Genomic DNA, 24752 nt, shown 5'->3' with positions numbered 1-24752 from the left:
CCCCCTCCCCCTTCTCTCACGCTTTCTCCAATGCCTGATACATGCATTGTCACACTTTTATGGACCCCCTCCTCCCCCAAATAATGTACGTCATTTTTGGATGACCCCTAAGTGCAAAAATAAAATGAAAAACACGTTTTGTTATAGTTTACTCAAAGAGAAATGAGTTCAAGAATAATTACTGCAAATGTTTTGATTCTAAAATTTTAACTGCAATTCTTCTCTCTGTTGAATTTAAGCTTCATTATTTTGAACGATAAATAATCATAAAAAGAATCATTTGATCAAGTGGTCCTAATCTCTCCTAAATAAGAATTCGTGAGAGATAATCACGGCACTATTTTGTCAGCGAGAAAAGTTTTCCACATTTAGGCGTTCTTACAGTTTGTTTTATTAGATGGAAAGTTAGTTACGATTCATACTTAAATGCACTTAAAATATTATTTCGAAAAGAAACAGGCATCATTTTAAATTTCGATCAATTTGTGTTCAACCGTACTTTGCTAAATAAGAACATATTGATGTTGGTGAATGACCCATCACTTCAGTTAAACCCGCAGTGAACATATAATGTTTTTTATGAAATATAAGTTAAAGGAAGCTTTGAAATTTCATGTATTAAACTTAAGCATTCCGTACAATTTTTGTATTAAAATTCACATTACGTCAGTGTTCTTAATTAAAACTTCAGAATTGTAGCTATACTTTCAACTTTAAAAATTGTGTTAGCCCTAAACCATTCTTAGAAATTCTTAGAAAATATACTCGTTTTCTTTTGGGTTGAATTCTTTAAGAAGACCTGAATAAATAGCCGTTTGTTTAACTAGAGTAACATCCTGCGATTCTACCCCATTACCCCGAATCCCATTTCCCCGAATGCCATTTCCCAGAATTCCATTACCCCGAATGTACCATTACCCCGAATTCCATCACCCCGAATGCTATTTCCCCGAATTTACAAGTATGTTGACATGATGACAATGATGACATTTCTCAATGATATTGGAATTCGGGGTAATGTCATTCGGGATTATGGGTCGTTCGGGGTTTTGGATTTCAGGGTAATTGCATTCGGGTTAATGGGATTCGGGGTAATGGCATTCGGGGTAATGGGGTAGAATCGGAAAAACGAGTTAATATTTTTCATTTTCCCATAAGTATCGCGGCGAAAATAATCATCGTATTTCGAACAGCTGTAGATAGTCGAACATCCATCCTCAAGTGATTCAAAGTCCGAGCAATGATTTATGACTGCCGACTTAGATCATTCTTTGTTGAAAGCTAGTGGATCTCTCCTATTGCCTACCGCTAGGCCTAGGTGGAGCAAGAAACAAAGCACGAATCTGTCTGGTATATGTACGTACATATATCTGTACCATGTTAGAGACTATAGAGGAACCAGTAGGAACAGTTATTTAATTCTTATTTTTAGCGCCGCATCATCCTCTAGGTATGGGGAGCCTCCTCATTTGCTTAAGCTCTGATACAGTTTGACTGGTTGATGAGAAGCGATCGAGGTGTGCATTTTGTCGATACGCTCGATTACAGATGCATTCCATAAGATGCGATTATTCGATTACCTATGTGTTGGATGGATACAAAAGAGTTTCGGTTCATAAATGAACGGGATCGTGGGATTTGATAGAGTTAACCTATCGCAATTTTTGCAAATCTAATTGAATCGAATTTCAAACTTAGCCGTTTCTAGTTCAAGTGCGTCATTCTGCGTGATACACAAGTAGGAGATGGACTCTTCAAGTCTTGAACCATTTCCATAAATAGCATTCGCAAATCAAACAAAGATCCTTCATTTTTAATAGCCTAAACGACCTTGATATATCATTTTCCGACAGCGCCACTGCAATCGAATCGTATACCGTTTCAAACGATCTGTAAGTCTGTTGCTTTGTAGCACACGTGTGAGTGAGTGCGATCCTCTGAATGATGAAGTAATTCGCTGCAGCACCTTGGAAAGATCTTCAATCATCTCGATTATCGTTTCGGTGGGTTGGGCCGATCAGATAGCATAATCGCTCGCCAGCCCTCCGCAATCCTCCGAATTGAACCATTTAGATTGGTAATGATGGGAAAATTTACTAATTTGCCCATTTTTTTCTTGCATTCCAACAGGTCGCACTTGAATGTAGAGCTGAGCTCTGAAGAATCGAATTAACGGAATTAGGCACACACGGGTGCCCACCGACCATCCCCTCGATCGCCCAGAAGAGAGAGAGAGGCGCAACCACAGAGAGCAGACACAATGGCAGAAACGGCGAAACCGGTCCAGGTGGTCGAAACCGGCGAGGAGCACTCATTCACACTGAACGAAGATGCCCTGACGGAAATTTTGCTGCAGGAAAATGTGCGAGACCGAACGGTGGTTGTCATTTCAGTTGCCGGAGCATTCCGGAAAGGCAAAAGTTTCTTGTTGGATTTCTTCCTGCGGTATATGTACTCGAAGGTAACAGGTCCCGCTTTTAATTGCGCTATGGACAGTTTAGAAGTTGAGTTTTATTTTCAGTATGTTCACAATAAAAGCGCCTCAGAATGGCTGGGAGATGAAAATGAACCCCTCACAGGATTCTCGTGGCGGGGTGGCAGCGAACGGGACACAACCGGCATCCTAATGTGGTCGGACATATTTCTGCATGAGACACCAAGTGGAGAAAAGGTATGCAATTACTTCTCCATTTCAATCAATTGTTGTAATTGAAATCCAATTGTGTGGCATTGTCATTGGCTTCATTTATGTGTCAGATTTCACTACAGTTTCGTCCAGTTATTTTAGTTTACTTTTTGTTTCTATTGGTTTAAATCATATTACTCAATTAACATTTTCTCTATTCAAGTTCTATTTCATGTCATTTTTCTTGCTTCGTGGTCATTTTCCTTGCTTCGTGATCGTAGAGCTCTGCATTTTATATAGAGCGAATTTTATTTTGGTATGCAATTTGCGAGACCTTAGCAGCTGTAAATCGTAAGTCAGTCCCATCAGCATTTTCGTCAAAATTGAGTTGAGATCAGTTTTCAGCATATTTTCTTTTAGCTGAACTAATGAGTCAACGCATTTTGTTCTGTAAAATTAGGAAACACCAAGTCGGATTGTCCCATTTTTAAAAGTAACCGCGAATATTCGTATGGAAAACGAGTTTCAAAATTTGTCAGTCCATTTTCTCAATGCCTACTTTTTTACAGACGGGACTGACTTTCGATTCACAGCAGTGAGCTGGTTACGTTATCTGCAAAAGACCTTTTTCGTACCCACAACACGTATTTTTACTTCGCGGGAATCGTCAGTGTCCCATCTCACAAATGTCCCAAGAGAAACAAATTTGTCAACAACTTCAGTCTCCCACTGTCTTTAACTGCAACCATGTACTTCGTTTTTGTAGAATGAATGGTCAAGTCTTATCTCCCTGCTATCTCCTGCTTCATAAACACAAAGGCGTCCACTGCCCTGTGATGGATTCCAATTCTAAGATTCTAATGAAGTCGATGTCGCATGAAATTCTGAGGATCTTATGTGACGCTTCGTTGATAGTTCTTTTCTGCAATTTCTCATCATAATAGGCTGTTTTACATCTCGCCAATCAGTCATGGAACGGCCTACTTTCCTGCACTGAAGTATGCAGTGCGGGAATAGTCATTTGGCAACTGAAACCAGTGCAGTAATGATTCATTACGCAACGCTTTCTCATTACGCAACTGTTTTGAGTTGCGTAATGAATCATAACACAACAATTTTTCAGAAATTGTAAAATGATGGTCTTCTACGGAATAGCAAAAAAATATTGTGCGTAGCTCGTTGCAGAACTCGATTTTTACAGCACTCGTCGTAATTATTTTACTCGGCAAGCCTTGTAGGATAAATTTACGACTCGTGCTGTAAAAATCATCATTCCGCAACTTGTTCCGTAAACTACTATTTCTTTGCACGCTGGGTCGCGAGTGCAATTTTGAATAGTAAACTCAAAAGTATTCCATGCCTCGATCCGTCTATCGTCACAAGATCGATATCTCGTCTGCAAACCAAACACTTGATGTCAAACCATCGAGCGTTGCACGTATTAGCCTAAATAGTTTCTCCAGAAATCTATGTTTAGGTATTATCTTGCACAGCTCCTTTCTCTTACCTGATTCGTGCGCTGTTTAGAAATCATTTTACAGATCATGTGTCTGAAAATTATACTACCGGAATTTATTTAAGGACATATCTCCATGAGTATCAAAATGGCCTCTAATATGGCACCTTACTTCCCCTTTCACTTTCCGTCCCCTCCTCCCACGCTTCTCACAGTGTTCTCGAGAGCGATCACAAAAATGATTATTTGAAGTTACTAACCTTATTGTAGAGGGCTGGTTTCTTAACTGAAGGCATTCCATAATGTATTTTTCATAAATTACCGGTTTTTGAATGCAAACACGTAGTTATTGCTGTGATTTGTGTTAAAAAATACCACGCACTACCGAATCACTTCTTCTTCACGCACCGAGATACTGTTTGCTGGCTTTTCGGTGCCCGTTCTAAAACTCACTTTTAATCGTATTTCTACTCACCGTAGCACTTCAAAAATATAATTCAATACTTAAACACTTTGATTTTTCGGGCACAATGCTCCTGGGAGCAATAAATCACTTATATTAGTCAATTTGTGCTGAAAACAGCACCGGAACGCGAATTCACTGAGACAACATTGTTTATGAATCGGATGCGCCGCTCTCACTGATTGGAAGTGATGTCAGATTTTATGTTTGGAATTAAAACTTTTTGGATATTCATACACTTGCTACAACCACTAATTTTACAATTTCGTAACACTCAAAAGGTGTACAATGTCACAAGTGTTGCAGAACATTTTTATGTGTGAGAAAAACAATGTACGACGCAATTTAAAAGCAAAAATAAATATAAGATATTATACAGTACAATTCTCGCATACTCTGAGATAACGCCCTAAAAGCCATTGGTAGCCACCTGTGTAGCTCATTGTTTCTGAGTAAAAGAAGGAATAAGCATCCAAACCAACATCACGGGCAGGTAGATAATGATCCTTTCTTCCCCATAGCGTTGTTAAATAGCAATAAAATCCATTCAAATGCTCAGAAACAACGAGCTACACACATGGTTACCAATGACAATCAAGATACGAACTTAGCATAATAGTCATAACTTTCTAGGGGGGGGTTGGAATTGCACTTTTCTAGGGAGGGTTTAGACCCCCCTAGCCCCTCCGTATTTACACCAATGATAATCAAGTCAAGTTTAGAGTTGATGACGGCAGGATGGAACATGTCGCGCGTCGGGGAGTGAAGTGAAAAAGTGACGCGATCAGAGATTTATCTGTAACTACACAGATTTTTCCCGGTTCTAGCCTACAGATATCTGTGATCACAGATCTCAGATTTTCGAGATAAAGAACATATTTTAGATTTTTATACCGAATACAAGCTTTGGGTACGATTTTGTAACATATCCCAAATAAATGCCGTTCTTATGCTTAATTTTTCTCAAATACTTATCGAGGTTTTTCGAAATTCAATCATATGTCTTCTTTTTTTGGTTATGATGCAGCCATGGTGAGGTTTGCAGTTTACTTGTTAGTAGAAATCTTGTATGAATAATGCTAACTTTCTTAGAATCGATTGGAAATGCTTGCAAAGGCTTTTGTTTACCTAATTGGTTGTAATTTGAAACTTTCTATGCTATACAGATTTTTGGAGGTTGACTAAAGATAAAAAGGATTTTTGCAGTCAAAAACACAGATGAAAATTGAAAAATATGTGGCAACACTGAACGCGATCGGTAAGTTGTGTTTGATCCTTCGACCTTGACGCTTGCTCCTGCGGGGGCGGGCGATGAGGGTAGGATAAATGTCGCACGTCGGTCGAGTAGTTAAATGAAGAAGCTCCGCGGATCTCTAGTAGTGTTTGATCTATTGATCGCGTCGCTTACTCTTGCGTGGGCGAGCGATGACCACTTGTTCGGGGTACAATTTTTTTTTTGTTTATAGAGACTTTACCCAGAAGGGCGGGGTACAATGCGATTATCGAATTATATCGCGAATCCGATTAGGCGTGATTATATCATGGATCGCATCACCAACCATTGGTGGCTCCCAGATCTTTACCTCTTCCAACGCTGTGCGCCACGTCTCGTACACTGCGCTTCGGCTCTGGTACTAACTCTTCAGGATCTGGCACAGATAATCGGAAATATGCATCCTGTGTGTTACGATGGGAAATAAGGCGGAGAATTATGACTCGTAACAAACAATAACTTTATTCAATAATTAACAATTAAACGAATTAAAATGTACATGCTCTGCACACAGGTGTACTGCTACTCGTATATGTACGAACTGATGACAGACTTCTTCGGTGACGTACACTGATAAAAATCCACACGCTCGATCTGTGTGTTTAAAATTATGGATCGATTCATGAACATCCATATCGATTTGCTATGATTTTCTTGCAAACTTCGTGTGTGTTACACATTAAATTCCTGTGTTTTGCTTCATGAATTGATTCATCAACCGACAACAGGGATTCCATATTTTTTCCACATAAGTTCCCGAAGCTTTCTCTTCAGATTCGTATGTGTCAACCTATGGACGCATAGATCATCACTCCAACACGGATTCAGTGTGTTTTGCTTATGGTTATCTTGTGTCATAATCATCATGTTCAAGTTGGTCGATTCATTGATTTGCGCAATGAGATTGTTATGATGAAATCCATGAGCTATGCTATCGATTTCCATGTTCAAAGCTTATAGATTGTTTGTGATCAACCCCTGGGATGCATAGTGAACTGAATTGCGGTTGGACCTCGTGTCGAACGACAGTCATCATCATGCTTCCAAAGAGAAGAAGCAAATTTTGAAGCTGAAAGTGTTAGATGAAAATTTGTGAATTCGATTTTTCTTTTATTAGTGAAGTTGACCGATGTACGAGAGTTCTACCTTTCTATAAGAAAACATTGATTATAATGTATAGTTTAGTAGAAAAATCGGATTCCACTAACAGATTTTCCTGGCTTTCAGTTTCGAAAAAAATGGAATATGCTTATCCCTGGCTTCCCAAATTATGGATTTGCGGCGCCCCGCTTGTTGCTAACTCACGGATTTGAAAAAAAATCAAGAGAGCTTGCGACAAGCAGAGGAGCCTCAGATCCATATTTTGGGGAGCAAAAGTTTTTTTACCAAATTTCTTCTTTCAGTCCCTTGACATTTATGTTCTATCACACATGACTATCTAAAGCTACTACATTTCGAATTCAGTAAGCAAATCAGTTGGTTTTCATGATTTAATATTTGGAAATTCATGTTTGTTTCACATGACAACCTAATGTTGATACACATGCTATCATACCGTGAAATCAATGATGAAATCCATATGGCTACCACACTCAAATCATGTGGTTTTCCTCATTGCGCAAATCTATAAGTAAAACACACGACCTTGACGTGTAGATTTTTCTCAGTGTAGCAGTTGGCACTGCCGATAGGCGACAGTGTAGAAGAATGTCAGAGTCAGCGCTAGGGGTGCCCATCACCTCCCCTGTTTAATAAAGCTGATACGGCTCGTAGCGGATCGGTGCACGTTGTTGCCTCGATGATCGTCGCTGAATAACTTCATCTAACTCAGGTTGCCTAACCGGAGTTCTCTGTCGACGTTGCTGCTGATCTGGTTGCATCAGGTTCCGTAGGAATTCCAACTGTAACTCGTTCAATCCATCAGGCTCAGTTGACGGTTCTACTGCTTCTACAGCAGCTTCGGAGTTTGTTGGATTTAAACTCCACGTGTCGAGCAGAATATCGAGTGGAACATCTGGATTGTTTTTTTTTTTTTTTTTTTTTTTTAATTTCTTTATTAGTATCATTCCAAACATTACATTCATTATTTCTTATATCTAGGTGTTCTGTGTTATTAGACAACACTATCATCCTAATTTGGTAAAACAAATCTAAGATTTTATTAACATTTTGTTAACAACATATTACATTTCATTTGCCGTAGCAGTTCAGATTTTTTACAGGTGAGTTGATTTCACCTGCTTATAAGAGAAAAAAAAAAAAGTTTTTAATATACTTAACCTAACTTAACCTAATCATATAACGCATTAATCGTGGCAATAGAAGATTGTAACGATTTTTGCCTGAAATTATTGATTATTTTATTTGACATTTGTTCCAATGTTTCAACATTGGATATCCTATGTAACTCATTGGTACTATACCAGGGAGGAAGCCTCAGAATCATTTTCAAAATTTTATTTTGAATTCTCTGCAGAGCTTTCTTCCTGGTATTACAACAGCTAGTCCATATTGGTACAGCATACAACATGGCTGGCCTGAAAATTTGTTTGAATATCAAAAGCTTGTTCTTAAGACAAAGTTTTGATTTTCTATTAATAAGGGGATAGAGACATTTTACATATTTGTTACATTTGGCTTGAATGCCCTCAATGTGATTTTTGAAAGTTAAATTCTTATCTAGCATGAGTCCTAGATACTTAACTTCATCTGACCAATTTATTGGAACCCCTCTCATCGTGACAACATGTCTACTTGAAGGTTTCAAATAAAGAGCTTTTGGTTTATGTGGGAATATTATTAGTTGAGTTTTGGAAGCATTAGGAGAAATCTTCCATTTTTGCAAGTATGAAGAAAAAATATCCAAACTTTTTTGCAATCGACTACAGATGACACGCAGGCTTCGTCCTTTGGCGGAGAGGCCTGTGTCATCCGCAAACAAAGATTTTTGACATCCCTGAGGTAACTCAGGTAAGTCAGATGTGAAAATATTGTATAATATTGGTCCCAAAATGCTGCCTTGGGGAACACCAGCTCTTACAGGAAGTCTTTCAGATCTGGAGTTCTGATAATTAACCTGAAGTGTACGAATCTGGATTGGTTACTTCTGGGTTGCTTTTGCTGCCGTAGCGGTTTCGTAACTGGTTGCTGTGACAGCGGATGAGCCGTTTACGATCAGGCAGCCAAATGTTGTACATGACTTGCCCAATACGTTCCACTACTTCTCCTGGTATCCAGCTCCACTCGTTTCCGTGGTGTACTTGCGCATACACTTGTTCCTTGACATCAAAATACTTGGCTTTTGCTCCATGTTTTTCGTTGTACTGGCTGTCTTGTATGGAGTTCACATCCTCGAAGAATTTGCTTGGTGGTTTCATGAGCTCAAACGATGTTCGAAGAGGTTTTCCGAAAAGAATCTCGGCAGGTGATTTTCCTCCTGGCGCATTTCGACTGGGTGTAGAGCGATAGCAGAGCAAGAAAGTGTCTGGGCTTCGTAGCCGTGCGGTTAGTGTCACCAGGCATTTAGCCACATCGTGCTAAGGAGTGTGGGTTCGATTCCCACTTCAGACCGGAAAACTTTTCGTGAGGAATGTTTTCCGACTGTGCCATTGGGCGTTGCATGCTAGTCCGTTGTCTAGTGTGGTGCTTCCTTCAAAGGGCAAATGCCCACTGGAAGCATTACCGTGTCGGTGTCTATATCTTCCCCTCCTGCTTGAATTTTCTTAATTGTCCTTTTGAAGGTATCGACAAACCTTTCGGCTAATCCATTGCTGATACCGTTGGACTAGCAAAATCTCTCAAATGCATCAGTTAGTTGGGCTCCGTTGTCGGAAACTAAGACTTCTGGCATACCAAACCGGCTGAAGATTTTACGAAGAATAGCTATGGTGGCTGCTGTCGTGATTCGCTTTGTTGGAATTACCTCGGGCCATTTGGACAGTGCATCAACCAGCAGAAGATAGTAAGTATCGTTGACGGGATCTGCGAAGTCCACATGAACCCTCTGCCATGGCTTTTCAGGCACTGGCCATGATCTTGATCTTGATTGGCCGCCCGTGGATGCACTCCAGTATCGCCAGATCAGCTGCACTTACACAAGGAGCCAACCGAATGACTGCTTGGGACTAACAGGCATCCTCAGTGTATAAGTGCTGGTGATCTTCTATTTTTAGGCAACAATGGCACCTGCCACGTCAGAATGCAGACCAATGAGGGGAAGGGGGAGGAATTGATGATGCATTGAACTGACTCCCACGTAGACCGTATATTCCACTGCATCCACGTCAGTTCATGCGGGAGTGTATGGATTGGGGGAAAGGCATGGCAGAGAGGTTTGCTTTTGTGGTTAGCAGACTGCCTATGTATCAGGCGTAAGAAAGGCGTGCGCGTGGAAGTAGGAAGCGTTAGGGAAACGGTTTCTTGTCCGTCTCTGGTTCTAGCGTTTGCTATGAACGAATAAATAGTTTGAGTGGGATATATTTAGAATGGAAGATAGAAGCAAGTGAGAGATATACAACTACAAAGTACGAGGAAAGAGACGGGCCTGGGATTGAACCCATGACCTTCTGCATATGAAGCAGAAGCGGTAGCCATCAGACCACCAACCCCGTCGCTTTTCAGGCACTGGCCATGATTGCAATTTAGTATTGGTGTCTGTTTTGGCCACCGCTGTGCAATCATGACAATTTCGAACCAGAGCGGTGATGTGGTCGTCGATATTTGGCCAATAAACGAAATTTCGAGCTAAGGAGCGCATTCGTTCGATCCCCGGATGTCCCTTGTGCAGCTGCTGAAGCACCTTTTGTTGCACCTTCTTGGGGATAACAACTCGGTCGCCGTACATCAGGACCTTCTGCGCTTCATACAGCGAATCTCGACGTGCGAAAAACTGTTGTACGCTTGAATGCTCACTGGTTGCTTCGGTAGGCCAGCCTTTCCTGATGAAGCTCGTAACTTTACGCAGTGCTTCGTCCTGTGCTGTCTGTATGAAACGGGAAGATTTTCGATGGACTGGCCTACAACATTGCAGATAACCTTTTCGATCTCGATGGACGCAATTACGAAATCCTCATCTGGCTTGATGTGAGAATTTATCAGGCGTGACAGAATATCTGCGTGACCAAAATGGTCCGTAGAAATATACTCGATTTGAAAGTCGTATAATAACATGGTGAGCGCCCATCTCTGTAGCCTGTTGGCTGTGTATGGTGGAATACCTTGTTTCGATCCAAAAATGGCCAGCAGCGGTTTATGGTCGGTCTGGAGAGTGAAGCGTCTTCCATAGATCATTCGATGAAATTTGGTGACCGCGTAAACCAATCCCAACGCTTCCTTTTCAATTTGGCTGTATCGGGATTATGCTGGTGTGAGGCTTCTTGATGCGTGATACACAGCCTTTTCGGAGCCGTCTGGAAATCGATGAGCTATGCGGGCGCCAATGCCCACATTTGATGCGTCGGCTGATACTACTATATCCAAACGAGGATTATAGTGCGTCAGCATGAGAGGAGATTGCAAGATTTCCTTAAATCGATCAAACGACCGTTGGCACTCATCTGTCCATTCGAAACTGGTTCCTTGCTTCAAAAGTTCGTCCAGAGGGTGGCGAAGCTTTCGCATTTCTCGAATATACTTCCCGTAATAATTTATCACACCTAAGTACGACCGCAGCGTCGAGACATCGCTAGGAGGTGGCATGTTCACCTTTTCAGGATCAGGGCGGATGCCCTCCTTGTCTAGAAGTTGTCCCAGATATTTCACTTGGCGCATGAAGAATCGACATTTATCGATCTTAACTGTAAACCCATATTCTTGAAGGCGTTCGAGTACTTTATATAGGTTCTTCCTATGTTCCTCCTCTGTGCGACCCCCAACGAGAACGTCGTCGAGGTATGGGCAAGTGCAGTCCAGCCCAGCTAACATCGCATCCATAATTTGTTGGAATGCACCCGGGGCGCTTTTGATACCGGGTGATAACCGGTTGAACTGGTAAAGGCCCTTATGCGTATTGATGTTGATCAACTTCCTGCTTTCGTCATCCACCTGGACCTGAAGGTACGCATCTGATAAATCGATATGGCTGAACACTGTACAGTTAGCCATTCGATTGAAAATATCCTCCGGGAGAGGCAATAGGTAATTGTTTGCCTCAAGTGCATTATTCAATCCGGTGGAAAAATCGGCGCAAATTCGAACGGTGCGATCTGGTTTACGCACCACCACAATTGGTGCGGCCCAATCTGCGTACGTTATTGGCGTGATGATACCTTTATCTTGCTGGCGTTTCAATTCATCTTCAACGACGGCCTCCATGTTGTACGAAACCGGTCGCTTTGGCTTGAATACCGGTTGAACGTCTTTTTTGAGCGACAAATGCATCTGCATCTTTGAGCACAACCCCAACTGATCGGTGAAAACGGTCGGGTACCTGGCTTTCAATGCAGCGACATGGTGGTCTTCTTGCTTGGCGTCAACCAACTTGCAGAACGACGAGAATGGTACGTCCCACAGCCCAAACTTATCGAGTAGGTCTGAGCCTAGAACGTTAAGAGATAGATTAGTGCTACATACGTAACAATTACCTTCGCTTTGATCGCCGCTGATGGAAATACAGGCACGGAACATAGCAGCGATTCCCAATTTATCGCCAGATGCGGTCTGAACTTCACAGTCCGGTGGCGATGTTTTCGGTGCTCCGATTTTGAGCCAGTTTTGTCTGGATATAATGGTAATATCAGAACCGGAGTCTAGTTTAAGGTTAACCGGAACTCCGTTGATGGTTGTCTCGACGTATCTTCTGCTCCGTGTGACGTTTTTCACGACGACAATCTTGCTTGAAGGTTTGTTCCGATTCGCTGGCTTTCCTTTTCCTGACTTTGGGCGTGATTTTGATGAAAAACAGCTGCAATAGCCTTCCTTGTGGCCCGTTCTACCGCAATCTCGACACTTATGATCCTTGAAGTTGCAGTGGTTGGCAAAGTGCATGCCACCACAAGACCATCACGGTGTCTTCGGTGCCTGGTCTTTTGAACGGTTTGATTTCTCCTTTCGATTTGGCTGAGAATGCGTTCGAACGGCATTTGTTGCAGCCACGGCTGGCGTGGGGGGTTTTTCTCCAGAGAGCACCGTATCCTGCTTCAAATTGATCAGACTCTTGCACTCTTCGACGATTTTCTCCAGGGTCATATCGCTGGTCTCGTTCATTCTCGAAAGAAGGCGCATTCGTATGTCCGAATCCTTAGGTGATTTGAGCCCACATACGAAGATAAGACATTTGAATTGATCTTCCTCTAGCTCTTGGAGCTTAAAATCAACACATGCTTTGTTGACTTTACACGAGTAGCTGATAAAATCCTCATCTTCGTCCTTCGTCGTCTGAAGGCACTGATAACGTCGATGGAACGTAGATACCGGTGTACCGAAGATGGTCCTCAGTTTGGCGACAGTTTCCTCAAACGAAAACTCCTTCGACAGTTTGGGGAGGATGAATGACGTGTACCGTTCGTGCGCAGAAGGACTCAGTTTTCGCAGTAACAAGCGCACCTTGGCATCGTCCTCCAGCTGGGCGGCATCCTTCTCAAAAAGATCCGCATACCGCGAAAACCAAGCATCGAACGAGTAACCTTTTTCAAGGTCGTATGCAAATTGCGTGATATTCGTCGCTAAGGAATCCATATTTCCTTCGATTGCCGCCACATGCTGCGACAGCTTTGTCATCAGCGCCTGCTGATTGCTGAGAATTTGCAAAATTGTGTCTTTGAATGGTTGTTCACCACTGCCGGCTGCGACATTCTCACGCGGTTTTCAGCGGCGCGATACTTTCGACCCAAAATTCGATACTCCGCGAACTTCCGCAGACTCGTCGCCACTTTGTTACGATGGCAAATAAGGCGGAGAATTATGACTCGTAACAAACAATAACTTTATTCAATAATTAACAATTAAACGAATTAAAATGTACATGCTCTGCACACAGATGTACTGCTACTCGTATATGTACGAACTGATGACAGACTTCTTCGGTGACGTAGCAGTTGGCACTGCCGATAGGCGACAGTGTAGAAGAATGTCAGAGTCGGCGCTAGGGGTGTTCAACACTGTGCAACGCTGATCTTCTCAGTACTCTCGAGTACTGTTCGAATTGCGCCCATTATCGATACGCTTTAGCGGAATTTAAACTGTATTTTTGATCGCGCTTACTCTCCGAATCTGTTAAAGATGATTCTTTCCAGGAGTTTACCAAGTGTAGTCGAGCCTGGTTTATTGTGACTAGATTCAATATAATCCACATTTATGAGTAGCTTTGTCAGCACACTTTTGCAGCATCTTTCTGAACACTTGTGGCGTCTGCATATCCGCACAACTCCTTGTTGCAATTTTACTTACTAACAAGGAAAGGTCACGATGATATTACTCGGGGTTTTCAACCGGCCTATTTTTGTTAGATTCTACATGTCGAAATATGAAAAACCCCAAAGGCTTTCGGGTGATGGACCAGTGGTGTAGCCAGGAGGGGCTCTGAAAGGGTCGATTTTGTACGAATATAATATTATTGAGTCAATTTAAAATTTTCCGAAAAGATTTTTTATTGTGATAGTAATGAACAGAATTGACAATAATGTATAATTATAATGTATTTTTATGACATAGGCGTAACTAGCATGGAATATGAACTCCAAACTAAGTTGGGTTTTATTAGAATAGTATTCCAAGAAGAAACCCATCTTGATTGCGCCTATGGCATAGAAATATACATCTCAAACATACAATCATGTCAATTTTGTTCTCTACCATCACAATAAATACTGAAAAAACATCACAAATTTTCAATTACCTCAATAATATTATATACGTACAAAATTGCCCCTCTTAGAGCTACTCCTGGCTACCCAATGGCTCATCACCCGAAAGGCTTTGGGGTTTTTCATATTTAGACAAGTAGAATCTAACAAAAATAATCCGGTTGAAAACCCCGTGTAACACCATCGTGACCTTCCCTTGTAAGCTTGTTCCCCCTTTTGAATGCTGCTCCAGCTTCTCAGAAAGCCGTTTTGTACTTTTCTCAACCCATCTCCGTCCCTGATCTCTGTGGCCGTTATTAGGCTTTGTTTGTTACTTGGCCACAGTTTTCGCGATATTGTGCTCATCGTCCTTCTTGTAGCTCGGGGTGTCGAGTAAAGTTTGCATTATCATTCGTTCATCAATTCTAAACTAACAAAGAATCCTTTTCAACTTTCAGTATGCCATCATCCTGATGGACACCCAGGGCGCCTTCGACAGTCAAAGCACAGTGCGGGATTGTGCCACAGTGTTTGCTCTCAGCACAATGCTCTCGTCCGTACAGATATACAACCTGTCACAGAACATTCAGGAAGATGACCTCCAACACCTGCAGGTAATGACCATTTCAGCCTATTCCTTTCTTCTCAATAACCCTCCTCTACCTCGCAGCTTTTCACCGAGTACGGTAGGTTGGCGTTGGCCGACAGTGGCAAGAAACCCTTCCAGCGGCTACAGTTTCTGGTCCGAGACTGGAGCTTTCCGTACGAGGCTGAATACGGTGCATCTGGAGGCGACGTGATTCTGAAGCGGCGCTTGGAAGTGCAAGACAAACAACACCCCGAACTGCAGTCCCTCCGACGTCACATCACCTCCTGCTTCACGGAAATCGCATGCTTTCTGATGCCGCATCCAGGTCTGACGGTGGCCACTAACCAGAAGTTTGACGGCCGACTAGCAGACATTACGCCCGAGTTCAAACAGAGCCTGAAGGAACTGGTACCGATGCTACTGTCGCCGGCAAATCTGATACCCAAGGAAATCAACGGACAGAAGGTGAAAGCACGCGACCTCGTTCAGTACTTCAAGTCCTACATGGCCATCTACAAGGGTAACGAACTGCCTGAGCCGAAGAGCATGCTGGTGGCGACGGCAGAGGCGAACAATCTGACCGCAGTGGCAGCCGCTAAGGACATCTACACCCAGCTGATGGAGGATGTCTGCGGTGGAAACAAACCGTACTTGAACACGGCACATTTGGACTCGGAACACAATCGGATCAAGGAGAAGGCCCTGCATCAAGTAAGTTTCTCTTTTCGTTAAATCTTTTGGTCGCTTCCAGCCGTGAAAAATGATTTTCTTTAATCTAAAATTAACTTGGTATTCGCTGATCATTAGTGTATATTAGAGTATTTATTGACCCCGGAATTAATTTGTAAAATCAGGGAAAGTCTTAGAAATATCAGGGAATTTAATTTCTGTAAACGAGTAAACACCCTGTTTGAAACTAGATTTTCCCATTCCACAGTTCTCCTCCAAGCGGAAGATGGGCGGCGAAGAGTTCTCCGAAAAGTACCGCGAGCGGTTGGAGCAGGATCTGGACGACTCGTACGTCACGTTCAAGGCGCACAACGAGAGCAAAAACATTTTCAAGGCGGCCCGGACACCGGCAGTCTACTTTGCCATTGCCGTCGTCATGTACATCTTCAGCGGTATCTTCGGTCTAGTTGGACTGTACACGTTTGCCAACTTTGCCAACCTGATCATGGGCATCGCACTGCTAACGTTGGCCACGTGGGCCTACATTAGGTTTGATCCAGTAGCGGGTTTGCTTATATTCGGTTACTAACGATTTTCCCCATTTTAACAGATATAGCGGCGAACTGAGCGATTTTGGCGTGCGGTTAGACGAAATTGCCAACCTGCTGTGGGAAAATGTAAGTCTTGTTGTTTATTTGTTCTGGTTTTCCGGTGTGGGGATTCTGCTGTACGTGCACCAAGATGAGCTTGTGTATTTATTAAGGCTGTTGAAATAATTTGTAAATTCTAGTCCAATAATGAACGAAATCTTTTGCGAAAAAACAAAACCCAAAGCAGTATTGTGTCATTGCTCTTATGTTCGTTATCATGTTTTGTTTAGTAGTTATTTAGTTCGTTGCTTTTGTTCGGTTTTAAGTCTTTGGTTTTCATTTGTTTACACACAGTACAATTCTTTGTAAAGTAAGAATCAAATTGAAGAATTGTGCCAACTGGTCAAACTAGAAGAGTCAACATAAATGTGAAGATGATTTATTCTATGACTGTTATGAGAAGGTAAGTATAATGCTTATTTTCTTGCTGTATGAAAGAAACAGTATACTAATGCAAATGACATGAAAAATGTATAGATTTGCTAATTTCAAAATCATACAAATTTGTTGAAATTAAGCTTAACAACTACATCCATTCTACTCACATTGAAAACAATTAGTTTGCTGTGTCATTGCCACTGACCACTGTATTGTAAGTTAACATAGGGGAATTCCTATGATATGATTTCAACAAAGTTTATCATTTTCTTATTTTGGGCCATCACAAGTAGGCCAATTCATTCCAAACACATTTTTCGAAATTTCAAAGTCAATATTTGATAACAGTATAGATAACAAAGAGAAAAAAAGGGGGAATTTTTACTTGCGTAGTTATTAAAATCTATTCAACGTATGTGAATCTCACAGTGTGGTTTTGGTCTTACAATATTCTTCAATTTGCCATACAAAATTTTGAATGACATGTCGAAATCTAAGTTTCCACAGTGCGCTTGATATCGGTTGTGTATAAGAAAGTTAGGTTTTTTTTTCAATGGGGTAAGTGTTCCCTTAGTTGAGGGTGTTCCTATACAGTCGCCTCTCCACATCTCGATATCGAAGGGACCATCGAGATAGGGAGAGATCGAGACATAGAACAAATTTTTAACGAATACTAGATTGAAAATCACTCCGTTGCCAGGAAAATCAAAAACAAACAAATGTCATTTCGTCTTCGCAAATTGTTTTGAATCTCTAAAATCTAGTCTAGTAGCCTTTGATAATGGGCATATCGACATACGGAAAGAAAATTGGGAACGAAAATCACATCGAGATAGGGAGATATCGAGATAAGGAGGATATCGAGATATGGAGAGTGAAAATGTATGCAGATTGAAGGGACCGAAAAAATCATCGACATAGGGAGAGATATCGAGATGTAGAACATCGAGATGTGGAGAGTCGACTGTAGTTGCGGTAGTGCCGTTTTCACTGATTTTATTACATTAGTCACAGAACCGACACTGCCAATCAACGTATTAGCTTGTTGATACACGGAATAGGTGAAAAGAGCGTTCGAATTGCATTTTTCTAATTAAGTCAATGGTCATTACTTCCCGTTACAACATTAACATGTACATTAATTGCGGTACTTGAATTAAGACGGTTAAATGAAGTTCAACCGTGCTTAGTACCTCCACTATTGGTACATCTACCCTGGTTGTTTGGCTACTGAATCGGCTAGATTGTGAAGATACCCGTCCGAACACACCGAAATTCCTTTGGAAGCTAGGATCGATCTTATTCTACCAAAATTAATCACAAGACTGATTGGATCTTCTTTATAATATACTATTTTCTCTACTTCCTCTATTTCGATAGCTCGAGAGACAGTTGTGGGAGGGTATTGTGTTAGTAGTAAGTAAAGCTCCCGCTGGAGCAAGCAACACAATTGACGGACCAAACACACCAAACACTACTCTCAGTGGAAAAGTATCATTATCCCGTGTGAAGCAATATTGTTAAATTCTTGAATTTGATAACACCCGTACATAAACATACAAAAAATGATGTCGAATATTTCAATGACAAATTGATATCAAATTATGAAACTTGATGCTGAAAACAGAATGTATTTTAGATTTGCTTTCTTTTTTATGTAGGACTTTGCTCGAGTATCCAGCTTTTTAAAACCACTAATGGCTGCCGAAAGCAAGCACGCTTGGTTTTTGGTACACGGATAAAATGGAAAATGTTAATTAGTGTAATATATATTACATTATAATCTTTACACATCTTTATTCATTGTAACGAATAAAGGATATGCTTTGCAGTAATATCTTTTATGCATTTGTAAACATTTTGATTATTTATTATTTTCAATGCGTATTATGCGGCAAATTTTAGTCTGGGGGGGACCTCATGAAATAACCGACATCACTCAATTCGATTCAGACATTTTGTTTTCGCTTGTCCTCAAGCCAGGTGATCGTGCGTTACTAAATTAATAATTGTTTCCCTTAAAAAAGTGAAAAGTATAATAAATTGTTCATATGGAACTAGCATGTGTTGCTATAGGTAAGTTCTTTGATTCAGCGGCTCCGTAATTGCATCATTAGGAAACATTTTTGTTCATTCAGAATTCTACCCAAAAGTTCCGGCCATTGGATCTGGAGTGCAACGACGGACACCACCAGCGGAAACGTTGCCGACAGGATTTTGCCTGGCAGAATTAAGCAGATAATAAGAATGGTGCGGAACTACCGAACTACTTTATTGAGCAAGAGTAGACGAGTGGAACAAGTTAGGTCGTCCTTAACGCCTTCACTGGCATAGTTCAATGTGTAATAATTAAATGTTCGTGTCAGCAAGAGGTGCTTTGCATCATAATTATGAATAAAATTATCGTTTTCTTTCACTTTCATTTTTGTTATTTTGTTTTCATATTTCCAAAATGATATAAAAAGTAAATAAATAAATAAATAAATAAATAAAAAAACAGTTTTTATCAAATTCATAGTTTTTTTTTTCATCTTTATCAGCCAGAAGGATTATTCTTGATATAAGCATGCTCAAATATAATGAGCGTTTAAACTAGCAATGCATATTGCTTTTATATTCATTCCAATGAGTGAATAGACCAAATATGGTTTTAGAATGGTATTTAACTTATCCAGTATTTTATTTTCTTATCGTGTAGGGATCGGGTGATTTGACGTTTGGCTTGGGTCATTTCTATTGAACGGACCCAATCCAAACGTCATATTGTTTGATCCCTACCAGAAAGCGAGGCTATTTGCGGCAGCCATTAGCGCTCTTAAAAGCTGGATTAAGCCATTACCCCTCCTATCATCGGCTTTCGGTTGACGTGCGCTCTTATTGCCTCACCAAACGCTGCAAATTATATAATAAAGACAAAAAAGTTTTTTTTTGAGTAATTACCAGTAAAAACTTAAAAACCTCTTGAGGAATGTCGGTTGTTGAATTCAAGATGGAACGCATGAAGAATTTTTTTGAAGAATATGAAAATAATTGCCTGGAGGTGTCAATAATAGAATTCCTAGACAAATATTGAAATATAGGAAAATTAAAATGAAAGTTTTCCATTAGAGATTATAGAATATGCGAGGCAATGAATTGTAGAGAGAACTGAAAGGATAGTGTATTCCATTCAATAGGAATAAGGCATCATGTTCTAAGGTTAACAACGATTTTTTCATTCCGAAGGCCATTAAATATTCGTTTGGCGTTTGATGCATCTACGTTTTCTATCATTATATGTTGTTATTTTATTTTTTATTTGTTTTGTGTTTCAGTTACGTTTTCTATCATTTTATTTAAATGTGTTCATTTTTGTACTTAACAATGTCTCATAATCACAAGACTTGTTTCGATCATGTACAGTAATTTCATTTCGTTTTGCTTTTAACTCTATGCTTTTTGACACTAAACTCACACAAAAATTTCTTATGTTCCAATCGTTTTGTTCTCTCCACTTCCTATCCGCACCACTTTCTTTTCGCAGATCATGAAACCAGTGTATCAATCGTGCATGGAGAAGGGTATCCAGCATGTGGCAACCCACGCGACCGAGTATGCCATCAGCGGCGGGGCGTCATCTCCGTCGTCCCGGTCAAATGCCGCTGCCGGTTCTCGTCAGCTGAACGGTAAGGTGAAGCGCTCTTGAGAGTACGCTTCCGGTGTCTTCAACGACGATCAACAGCAGCAGCAGCAGTTGGGTGGGCGACAGTGGTGGAAATGGTTGCCAACTGACCATCAGCAGTACCGACGCCTGCTCAGCAGCGGCAGCAACGGTGGTAACAACAATACTAGGTTTAGTGGTTTCTTCGATAACCTTAGAGGTAACACCAGTAGCAGTAGCAGTAACGTTAAGCGAAATATCGACACCGATAACAACAACAGTAGGACGGGCCGTGTTTGCAGCAGTGCTGCCAGTGGTGCTGTTGGCCCTGCCACTAAGCCCAACGGCCGACGACGAACGAAGAAATAAAGCCTGCGATTCTAACCCTCGACACAAGTGACAATGCTCCGACAGCAATCGGCTTACAAGAATAACGTTCTCTAAAACCCAGACCAGACCCATCCATTTACGTTGCATTTCATTTTGTTTAATTGCTATTATCAATATTTTGTTGGCCCCGGATGTTTAATATAAATATTACTACAATTGTGTTACGATTAAAAACTTTTAAATGTGAAAAGTGTCACGCTGATTTCCGCATCCTGATTGAATCCTTACAAAATGTGCCAAACTGAAATACATCGGCTTTGAACTGTTGAACAAATCTGCATTCTTGCCAAACAGATGGGAAAAAGAATTCCTGAAACTCACACACGAGCAGTTCTGCTTTTTATGGGTCCGCTGATCAGTGGGAAAATATTCTAAATTTTTGAAGCAACCTATATGTTGCGGTCCTAACGTATCGAAACAGGATGTCCGCTTGATGGTTCGACAATACGAACATGTCACGATCAGCGTGTTATGGACTCTTCAGAGGATTTCAAACTGTGTAATATTCTATGTTATGTTATTGATAAGGGAAATAAACGGGAATCACCTGTAAATAGAAGCTGAATAAAAATCTCTAACACACAGACGTGGAAATCGGGAAGTTGGTCGTTCTTTCGTTGAAGTATATTTTTTAAGAGCTACTACCACACCCAAACGAGCACGAAATTAATATCCCAAATCACACCGAATTTGAAAGCTTGCTATAAAAAAATGTTGCGCATGTGGTTCCTATCACACTTAGTAATTCTCGCTGGAACCAGCCTGCCGCTGCCATCGGCACATATCGTAAGAATTCAAATTTGCTGACGCTGTTCGTTAGTAATATGTTAATGTTATGCCAAATGTCATTTATGCTACATGGTGTTATGCCAAATAGTCCAGGATCCTCACTTTGGTGGACCCCTTTAACGCCAGCAAGTTAAACAGTTTGCGAAAAATACGTCTCATATTCTCCTTGAAACATGTTTCACGATTTTGACCTATATTGCGAGTGCAATCAATGCAAACAACATTTTTGTATAATAAATTAACAAGCTTCGCTGGTTCTTTCCTCGAATCAAGTAACAAATAGCATTATTATTTGGAATGAAAATCTGGCGGCCATGTTGGATTTTGACGCCATCTTAGTTTGGAACAGCGAATATAAACCATATGAAACGATGGCGGCCTGGTTTCAGCGAGAGCCACTCACTTTCAAAAAACGATAGCTGATCTCCTATTGGCCGTTACACTATTTATCATAATGGCCCATTTGACAAAACGCCTTCCAGTCTGATTGAACTCGACTGCGTAGAGTTGTAATGCGAGTCTCACTCCAGGTAATCAAATAGCACTTTGATTCGCTCTGCTTGCTAAAATAGTGCTATTATACAGCTGACATGCCCTAAATTAGCCGTATAGCACTATACGCCTTAAACGATGAATTATCGGGCTAGTGATTACCTGGACCTTTTTTGACACAATGCGTTTGATGTGATTCTCCTGTATTAATTTGTTTTAAATGTTTTTACCTACCACCACACTACAGAGTATCGATCGGGGCACAGGTGTTAGATAACTATTTAAGAATGACCAACAGCTTGAAGCAAGTGGGAGTGAAAATGCAATATATTTTATTGATATTGTTTTTTTTAGCATAAATCGTTAATCATAGCTCGTGGACGAAAACAAGAGTACTAAGGTAGGAAAAGTGGGTGGTAAAATCTTGTTCATCTCTATGTTTCCCATTTCTTTTTTTTTTCAATCGAGCAAGTGTTGTTGAATAGGATTACTAGTGAAATATTTTTTTTCGTATATTTTTAACCCATAAGAAAGTTGGTTATTTCCCACTCGTCGCATAGACGATGGTCACCTTGTGACTTGTGAACCGTACTGTGAAATTACATTTTTCCATACTATCCAGATACACGTGCGCATAGATTTCTCTGGTTAAAGCCTTGAACACACATTACACATAATCAAATCATATGTAAAAAGTAAAATTGGCTTTGTGCATTTTTGCTCAATGAATGTCTGTCGTTTGTTTTTCTGGTAAGTTTTATCGCCTTGTTCTATGTGGATAAGTGTAGTTTCGATTAAACGATGAAATACATGAACTTGGAAGGGCGTAAAATAAAATACATGTGTAGTTTTTTTGTTTGTAAACTAAGCTAGTTTTGTACATCATCGAATGTAGTGATAAAAATGAATTATGTCACGCGAGATTGCTACCTACACAAAGACAGAAAAAAGGTTAATCGGCAGAACATACACCCACTACCGATAGTGGCAGCTTATAGTCGGCGAACACGAATTGAAAAAAAAAAACGGAAAATACGACGTACAGAGTAGCAAGTGAAATTAATATATTGACGAAACGTGAACCCCCATCATGAGGGAGAAATACGACAGTTGGGAGCGAGAGTTATTACGTGAATTATTTTTTATATTAAAGTTACAAAAAATAGGACTCAAATCCAATGGTTGCCTTCTCAGTGATCCGAACGTTCCTTAACCGTTGTTTCATTTAGTTTATTTAGTTAAGATCTGATCAGATAATCATCAACAACAACACCTTGAACGCTCCGTCTATAATCACTCTGTTTCCTAGCACCATATGTTAGCATGTACTTTGCTGTCCATTTGATTTACACGGCGAGTCACTTCACTCGAGTCGAGTATTGTCACCGCGTTATACCAGACCGACAATTCTCACCTCACGCCACTCGTAGAATTAACCCGATTATCGTATGCCACTTTGAAGTTGGAGAAAAAAAGATACGTTGGCACTTGGTATTCACGACATTTTTGAAGGAGTTTCCTTGAAGCTATTTCTAGAAAATTTCACGAAAAAATCAACAAATAGGTATCGAAGATTTTTTTAACAAATCTTTCAATTACGTTCATAGGAATTTCCATAAATTCTCTTAGTACTTCTTCCAGGGCTTATTCCACGAAATTTCGTATTTAGTAAAAAGAGTCTTCTAAATTATCGATGACTTCAACCAGGAATTCCTCATGAACTTTCCCCAGGAATTTACCCCATACATTTCTTCAACATTTCATCCAACAATCATCCTGCGGTTTCTTTCAAAGAGACATCTACTTAGATTATACCTGCATAAACTTCTGCAACGATTCTTTTCGAGCAATGGAGGCATTTCTTTCAGAAAACCCTGCAGAATATTTCGGTTTTTCTACGAGTAGTGTGAGGTGAGAATTGTCGGTCTCGTATAGCGAGGTAACAATTCTCGACTCAAGCGAAGTTACTCTACATTTGATTTACACGGCAAGTCATTTCGCTCAAGTCGAGAATTGTCCCCTTCCTACACGAGACCAATAAATATCACCTCACGCCACTTGTAGAATAAACCCAATTATCTATCGTCAGGAGTCCATTCAAAGGTCCTGGCAGGAGTCTTTTCATGCGAAAGTTTTCCGTTTATTTCACCAGGAGTTTCATACATGATTACTCAAAGAATTCTTTAAATAAATCTCGGATCTTCAAACATTTCCTAAAATTCTCTGGATAAATTCTGTTCCGTACGGAACGAGTGTCCCAAATCACTGCCGCAGTAGGGCGATTCAATTTTTGAAAATCTTTGAAAATCCAATCTCCCATAACCCCTTTACCATCATTACCATAGAAATAGTGTTCTGTGAAATTTTCAGCTTTCTAGGTGGTGATTTAAAGGTGGCCCAAAGACAATGTAGGTTCATATTGAAATTACTATGGAGAAATTTTGAGAAATGTTTCATACACGCTAGTGCTGTAATGTAAGCAGAAACTTATCATACCATATTGAAAACTCATTCTTCAAACCTTAATGAAGGATGTTGCTGAAGAAACAAATCCCTT

The 24752-nt window shown here is 40.6% G+C and overlaps 1 protein-coding gene across 3 annotated transcripts in view; it reads left to right on the top strand.

Moving 5' to 3' along the window:
- LOC5577060 (atlastin) overlaps positions 1 to 23369 on the top strand; it is a 69082-nt gene extending 45713 nt beyond the window's left edge. For all 3 annotated transcript variants that reach the window (XM_001663107.2, XM_021857535.1, XM_021857534.1), the window contains exons 2-8: positions 2131 to 2461; positions 2522 to 2671; positions 15057 to 15212; positions 15269 to 15898; positions 16125 to 16405; positions 16467 to 16533; positions 20408 to 23369. In XM_001663107.2, coding sequence (XP_001663157.1) covers positions 2261 to 2461; positions 2522 to 2671; positions 15057 to 15212; positions 15269 to 15898; positions 16125 to 16405; positions 16467 to 16533; positions 20408 to 20569 — 1647 coding nt within the window. In that variant the 5' untranslated portion in view covers positions 2131 to 2260 and the 3' untranslated portion in view covers positions 20570 to 23369. The remainder of the gene's footprint in view (positions 1 to 2130; positions 2462 to 2521; positions 2672 to 15056; positions 15213 to 15268; positions 15899 to 16124; positions 16406 to 16466; positions 16534 to 20407) is intronic.
- The last annotated feature ends 1383 nt before the right edge of the window (positions 23370 to 24752 follow it).

Source organism: Aedes aegypti, chromosome 1 (assembly GCF_002204515.2).
Source record: "Aedes aegypti strain LVP_AGWG chromosome 1, AaegL5.0 Primary Assembly, whole genome shotgun sequence".
Lineage (NCBI taxonomy): Eukaryota > Metazoa > Arthropoda > Insecta > Diptera > Culicidae > Aedes > Aedes aegypti.
This window is presented reverse-complemented; position numbering and strand designations above follow the sequence as displayed.